The following is an 8,322-nucleotide window of genomic DNA, read 5'->3' on the forward strand; positions in this document are numbered from 1 at the left end:
TAATTAAATATAGGTCAACATTACACCCGAGTTGTAAAACTGGTTTAAATGCATTAAAATTAAAATTGGCTGCATAGGAGTGATGATAACCAAACATAATCGAGACACTTATTATAGATAGATTCTCTCTCCAAGAATATTGGAGAGCACACCAAAAGTCTAAAATAACCTCAAAAACTACCCTCTAAGTCCTTTAGGCCATCCAATCTTGTTGGTAACATAAAAAATACTCTAATATGGTCGATACACACCCATAATATTAGAGCCAACTACAAAGCTACATAACATGAAAATGCGGACATTACACTTATCCCTTCTATAAGATTTATTTGTGTAATGTCCCCTTTATTTGGACCTTAAATTTAATTAAATAATAAAAATTTAAGTTGTCAAAATTACATAAATTTAATAACAACTTAATTTAATTATCTAATAAGGTTATAAAAAAGACGTTAATTAAAAGGTTCTATTTATTATTTCCCATTTTAAAAAGACAAATATTAAAAGGTAAGAGAATTTTAAAAGGGTTTCTAGAAGCTCCCTTGGCGAGTTATAAAAAGACACTTTGAGTCTCTATTGGGTATGCTTAGTTTATTCTTTCTCTAGTATAGCTCAAAAAGATTTTAGATTTTAGTTGAGAAGCCCTAGTATGGAAACCCTCAAGTTTGGAGGAATTGGATGAAAACCTAGTTTCATTCTTGAAGCAGTTTCAATTAGCATTCGCGGTTGCATTGTATTGACGATCTCAGATTTTGAATGGTTTATTAGAGATTTCATAGGGGGGTTGAAAGTAAGTTTGATAAATTTATGAAGTCCTTTTAAGAGACAAATTTGCAGGTTGGAGATTAATACTGGTTTTTTCTCTATTTATTCCATGCGCATTATATTGCCTCTGGTAATGATATACTTTCAATATGAATGAATCGATTCATAAAGTCTAATGATGAATAAAAAGATTTAATATTTAATTTGAGCATATGGAATATTTTTAATTCCTTGGCAAGAGTTTGTGAAGTTCTAAATACGTTACTTGATTATATTATAAGTCTAAGGCTTTTGTTTGAGGCATGAGATTTATATATATTTTTGGTTCTTTATTAATACATTAGAATCACACCTAGTATTTGGCATTGAAATTACTTATGGTTTGACATGGTGAGAAAGTTTTAATAATGTGGAATTTATTCAAGTATTATCTCTTTTTAGCTCTACAACATCTTGACATATGCTTATTCCATCTTGTGCATAGATACCAACCCAAATAGTGAATTAACCATGTTGATGTTGTGCTATAGTAATTTTATGTGGGCCACATTAAGAGTACACTTGATGATACTTATATATTCAATCAAAACGGTATGCACCCCAACAAATATAGACCGTGCAATAGTACTCCCTTTCTTGTCATAAACCGACAAGTTCAACTGTCAACCCATGATAATTCAATCTATAATAGTCCATTACAAGAAGTAAAGACTCAATGATTTTGGGTGGGTCAATAGACAATTCAATTGGCTCCACCTCATAGGACCACAAACAACACCTTAATCCCACATCCCATTGGTTTCATCAACAACTAGATGTCACCTCATCATCCAACTCAAAGAGTGGATTTTAGAAAGTCAAATTAGCACTCATAACAAACAATGGGCTATCAATAAACTTAAAAGTTATTACCACTTTCTAATTCAAACCAACCATCCTAACGTCCAAAATTAGGACTCTACTTGAAGCTAAAGTCTTCTTGGATTTATTCAAGATCTTAAATCACCTACTTGAGTTCCTTTGCCCTTTCTTTCTTTTCCTACTTCGTGAACGGTTCAATAACAACAAGCTAATATGTCTGCAATATTCTTAGCTTCAATTTATAATGTACTATTTAATTTTATTTATCAATTGGACCACATATGTGATTGAGTGTCCAAGCCTCTTGACATGTGAAACATCACTTCTCTTTTTACTCCTATCTATTTTTGTGGGATCTTGTATGTTGTAAACCAAAAGAAATCACTTCCTATTTTGTCAGCTAGTTTTTAAGCTTCTCAATTTTTTACTCTACTAATTTTTATGAGAACCTACGAGCTATATGTGAGACATCTTGTTCCTTTCTAAAAATGGCCAAAAATTAAAATTGTACCTTCTTAGAGATATCATCATCTTCATTTGAAATCAAGCAAACATGGATGCCTTAACATTTTATGCATGATGTTTTTTTATTTTGGTAAAGAATCATTGGAACATTCAAATAATTAAATTATTGCACTTGAGATCAATAAAAATTAAAAAATGATCTCACCTTATCCATAACTTTTAAACTTTGAGCCCTCTTATCAAAAGAGTGGCTTCTGGTACCACACAACCCATGAAATTCTTTAATAATAATCTATAAAATCATCATCATTATATCATTATTATATAGTGTTATATGAATTGTAATTCTTAAGAACTCATTGAGACAAGAGGCAACTTCAAGTCTTAATCCTCATGAGGATGTTCCATAAGCTTCCGTTGGACCAATTCAACATCCTGCAATATAATTGTTCTACCTTAGACAAACATAATTCCAATTACATCAGCTTGATAAGAAAATTATCTAGAAATTGGAGACTCCAACTTTATTCCAATCATTAAGAGCCAAATTTCCACTTTTCTTTCTATAATTTCCTAGGTTGAATACACTTCATCAAATCACTGAAATATTTTGATAAGTGACCCACAATCTAATTTTCTTTAGATGCAATAATATACCAAGTTTGAATGTTTTCCAAAATGTCATGCAACTCAAGAAACTTTAATAGATGGTAGTCTCCCAACAGGTTGGCAAGACCGCTAGCTCTAATACCTATGTAAGACACCACCTCAGATGTAGCAACTCTTTTTTTATAATTTTCCCCAATTTTAGAGAATTGTCATTAAGACAAATATTTTGCATGCATTTTATAGAAGAGTTTTCATATTGAGGTATTTGGTGATATTTTGTTGATTAGAAAGCAACATATATGTTGTTAGTGAACTTATTTCATGAGTACTTTATTTTGATATGTTTGTCTCCATATTTGTAACATATTGTATCATTTAGTAAAAAAACATCATATTTCCTAGTTCATGTTGTATCATTCAGTATGTTTGTTAGAAAGAAAGGTGTCACTCTAATGGATTACAAGCAAGTCTAGAATAAGACTGCCTAACTATATTTTCTACTGATATCCTATCTCATAAGGAGGAAATTGAGGATGAACTCTTGGTTTAGGTGTAGGAGAGGTTATAGTCAGGCAAAGGGAAGCAATTATCCTTCAATCTCAATGGAAGATTAGTGCATTTACATGCTTTTATATTGCCATCTGAATGACTCTATTTTTTGGGTGTTTTTTAAATTAGTTTTTGGGTGCTACGAGGCTCCATATTTTAGTGCCATAGGATGTAATCATAGAATATGGCTGTTAAGGAATTCTATTTGGCTAATGTGAAGATTGTGGACAGGTTTACCACGAGCTAGGTATACATAGTTATTGAATCTTTTTATGCAGTTTTATTTCTCTTCATATGTAAGTCTCTGTGTCTAGAATATGATAGGGTATGAGATGCCATCATATGGCTGCAAGGAATATTTCTACTCTATTAGTGTTTTTTAGTGTGTATATTATAGTGTATTTGGATATTTTTATAAAAAATTAATATATATGCAATAATAATTTATCTATGTAATCTAGCAATTGTAGCTACAAATACTCATTGTTAATAGAGGATTTAATGCTATTAGAATATTGCATATTTTATATATAGTTTTGAAACATAATTTGCATGGAACTCATTTAATGTTGGTTTTTTTAATTGAACGTCATAGGCCTAGACATTGTGTACATCTAAACAAGGTGTTTTTGCTTGATCTATTAGGTCAGGAAAGCTAAGTGAAATATTACTCATAAATCTTGAATGCAACTTCTAGGAAGTTAATTCCAATTGATTGATGGGCATGGATCACTTGATAGTGTAGTGTAGTCGATTGCTTACAAATACAATTTCACACTCACTTTGGACCCACTTTGGACGTTATGTTCAGTTCATGTATGATTGTGCTTAGTTTCAGGAATGTTTTTGAATACTAGGTGCAATCCGCTACTCATGAGCGTTGTTCTCGTCTAAATTTTGCGCAGTTTGAGTTGTTGTTGGATAGTAGCTCTCGTGTCTCACAAATTTGTTCGAATCGCTCTATGAGTCCTTCAAAGGTGAAATCTAAATTCCATGAGGCATTCTGATAGTTTGATACTATCCCATAAGTTTTATAAATAGCGACGTTTTAAAATACTCATATACATCTTGTGTATTTTTTAATTGTACTTCCAATAAGGTAAATGATTTATTTCTTAGTCCAACCTTTACTTTTATGGTTCTTCCTTCAAGTGGAGCTTGATACTCATTTTGCACAAAAAATAGACATTATAGTATGTAATATTTAAAGGGGAGGAGGATAGTGAATAGATCATTGTTTTATTTATATACATCCTACAGTTTGCTACTCAAACACTAGCTTATTTCTATTTTAGGCTAACTTTTATGTATAAAAATCTGATTCGTTCTTAAATTTTTTATCCTACTAGAATTGAAACTTTTAGGGTCCTATTTCCAAAAGTCCTCTATGATCTCTAGGTTGAATTACGTTAACTTGAATCTTAGGAGGTTCAAGATTTGCTTCCCATTTTTTTTATTGTACTCCCATCCAAATAGAAGTGGATCTAAAATAAAGAACGTTTCCTTTTTAAAAACTCCATACATATTGAGTAATATTGCTAAGTTATTGAAAAAATTCTATGGATAACAATCTATCTATGAGAAATTTGGTAAGCCGAAAGGGTTACTCATAATTGTGCAATATTATCATTGTATGTTGTTGTCTAAGGAACGAGTCCAAAAAACTAAAAAGTATTAGTAGATTTTGGAGATTGCATGTGTCCAAACCGAATCTATGGTCATCTTTAGCAAGTCCATGAAATTTCGTATGTAGGCTGATTGCAAAAATACTAGGCAAAAAGTGGCATTTTAATAAATGATTAAATATATAAGAAAGAAAGAGTACTTAAGAAATTATTGTCCAATAAAATTGGCTATTTGATATTGTATTATAGTTTCCTTGGATTATACATAATTGATTTCAAGGATTTGGTATTGAGCTCATGTAAAGCTCCTAACTTAAAATCATACACTTGTCATTCACGATTTAATCAAAAAATGAAATCAAGAATAAAAAATGCATCCTTTATATTTTGTTGATAGTTGATAAGATTGATTGGTAAAGAAGGAAGCTCAATATTTTCACCATCACAATTTAGTTCCTTATCAAGAAAGCTAACTTGATTCTTTGTAGTCCCTTATGTCTTCTTCAAGCTCTCATAAATTAAATGCAATGCCTCCCCATCATGGGGAAGTTGCGGCATTACCATAGTAGCCTCCACAATAATTGTCACATCCCTAGACAATCATTGTTTTAGAATTATAATGTGTTGGATGTATACTTGTATAATCTTAAAGTATGGGTGCAATTGAGCGACAATAAAATGTGCTAGTGTAGAGCTATATACCTAGAAACCAAATATTTGGTAATCTCATAATTATAGATAGTATGGCATGCATACATGCAATCCTCAACTAAAGTTCTCGGTAGATTTAGATAGCACTAGAACATTCATATTGTCACTAATTCTGAGGATTAGAGAAAGATTTGAGAACTTACCCTTGTTGACTATTTTTACAAATTTTGTATGAAGGTATTTTGGGCTACAACAGAGCTGAGGCGTATTATCTCTTGTTTAATAGCAATGTTCATAATTAAAATCAATACTGATTTACGCGTACTTTTATTATCTATCAGATTACTGATGACACGTGATTGTTTTCTATGACAATCAAAAGCTAATTTGTATCATCCACAGCTATGAACTCCTGCATAGTTGATTTCATTTCACGCTAAAGGTTAAGCTTTGAAGTTAAATTAATTCAATAATGAATGTGACAACATGTTAAATATATACATCCAGATAAAAAGAATAATTCAATAACCAACACAGTTGTGGTGACATTGCGGCGCAGAACGTTGGACGTTGATGTCATCTGGAGTTGAGTGAGACATGAATTATTCCTCTTCTGATGGCTGCGTCCATTTGCCATCTGGACCTTTAACGAGGCCCTTGTTCTGTTCCTGCCACCATTTTGGAGGAATTTCATATTTCTCGCGCAATAAATCACAGCTCTTATTAACCAGAGCATGATCTCTTCCACTCCAAGAAAACGGCTGCTTACTTCCAACATACCCGTCCAGTAAATGCAAGTAAAGCTCTAAATTATGAAAGTAGGCAAGATTATGGGTGTGCTGAATGAATGGAGAATTGTTGTGTAAAGGAAGCTCGAAGCCAACATGAAAGTATGTCCACGGAAGCCAATGCAGCAATTTGCTGAGGCATCCCACGTTCTCGTTCATACAAACTCCGGGCACTTTGGGAACCACGTCACGCTTGTTCACAAACCTCAGCACTTTCACTCCAATCTCCTCCACCCGTTTAGCAAACGCAAGATTTCCCACCCGGGGAGAGGCAAAAGCGAAGACGGTGACGGGAATTTGATGAAAATTATGCTTGGTGCAAAGCATTTGTTTGATATCATAAGCGCTCAAGGTTGCAAGAGCAGCTCCTAAGCTGTGTCCCGTAAATGTTATGCTTAAATTGTCCATCTCTTTTTCATAAACTTGAATCAATCGTTCTATCTCTGAGACTACCAAATCTCTGGTGCTGATGTTCACAGTGGCTCCTGCAGCGCCTTGACGGTGACGGACAGTTGAAGTATAGCAGCTCAGGAATCCTCTCTCAATTAGTACTCCATCCGCGAAATGATGCTCTTGGTTTTTGCCTGTCCTCTTGCATCTATAGGATAATCTTGTAGTTACAAGAATATCTCTCAGGTCTTCTATCCATTCTTCAGCAGTCTGAGTTCCTCTCCATGCAATCACTATGTCTCGTCGTCCAAGCCTTCTTATCTCATTTGGATCCGTGCAAACTGCAATAAAACCCAACCAAACACCTTGGTCTTTTGGTTTCTCACCAAAAACTTGATTTAACAGATTAGTATTGGCGTAAACATATTTAGTGACTTGGTAGCCACTTTCAGACATGCCCATCTTATTGAACAGATCTCTTTTACTGTGATAACATGTGCCGTAGTTTTTGGAGTAGCTTTTGCCATCAAATGCGTCGTAACAAAGCTGTGCCAAATTCCCATATCTGAGAGCTTCAGCTTTCAAATTGGGCACCATGGGATCAAGCAAACCATTCCAATTATGGGCACCTTGTATATCTCTCCATACGTCACATAGCTGAGGCTGCGTTGAGTTAGTTTGGGAACTGGGTAATAATACAGCATTATCTTCAAGCTGGGGCAATGGAAATACGGCCATTGATTGACTGATAGAAATTAAGGAATCAATCAAATAATTGTGTCTGATTTCTGGGATGTCAAACAATGATCGGCCAGACAAAGCGTTCGAGGATGAATACAAGGTTTAAGACGAGCACCTTATAAATAGAAAATCACGCACTACAATAGCAGACAATCACGCACTACAATAGCAGACAAAGTAGAATTTCAATCTTCCAACCTGAACTTCTTCTTGTTGACGAGAATTGGGCATATAAGGCTTTGACTTCCCTTGTTCTTCCCGCGTTGTTGTTTTCAAACCTAACGTTCAGACACTAGATTAATACTACAGTATTTATTCAAAGACTATAATCAGAAGGTGTCAAGCTCCCCCACACAGATTGCAATATATTTTTTCAGCCGCCTTCACATCATGTATCTCGTGAATTTCCATCGCCACACTCAGATTGTCTGGCCAGGGGTTCCTAACTTTCAAATTAGCAAAACCCATGACCGCTATTTCTTTGTATCAATGCAAACTGCGCATTTTCTAACATTTTAATATTTAAAAGGAAAGATCATAAATTTGTGTGTTAAGATCTTGTTTAGGTATAAAACTGGTATCAAAAAGTTTGACAGGGATTTCCTAATTTTCTTGAATGTAAAAGTGAACATTTTTCAAAGGGGCATTTGTAACTTGGGTAAGAACAAGCTATAAATAAACCGACAGAAATGTTGTTTATGTCAAGGTGTGGAAAGTAATTAAGGATGGACTCAGATCATGCGTGGTTTTAAGATAGACACATCTCACATGACACATGATATAAAAAAGATCCTTTTCGCTCCATTTTATCTAGGTTGATGTCAAATTTTGTGATTTTATATGTTGAAATCACATATTTTGATTGTGGTGTTTTATGT

At 33.7% G+C, this 8,322-nt stretch overlaps 1 protein-coding gene across 1 annotated transcript; it reads right to left on the minus strand.

Moving 5' to 3' along the window:
* Window positions 1-6,127: 6,127 nt before the first annotated feature.
* Window positions 6,128-7,441, minus strand: LOC131861600 (phospholipase A1-Igamma1, chloroplastic-like). Its single transcript, XM_059214950.1, has one exon. The coding sequence runs from the start codon at window positions 7,439-7,441 to the stop codon at window positions 6,128-6,130; it is 1,314 nt and encodes a 437-aa protein (XP_059070933.1).
* Between the last annotated feature and the right edge of the window lie 881 nt (window positions 7,442-8,322).

Source organism: Cryptomeria japonica, unplaced genomic scaffold (assembly GCF_030272615.1).
Source record: "Cryptomeria japonica unplaced genomic scaffold, Sugi_1.0 HiC_scaffold_28, whole genome shotgun sequence".
NCBI classification, from domain to species: domain Eukaryota; kingdom Viridiplantae; phylum Streptophyta; class Pinopsida; order Cupressales; family Cupressaceae; genus Cryptomeria; species Cryptomeria japonica.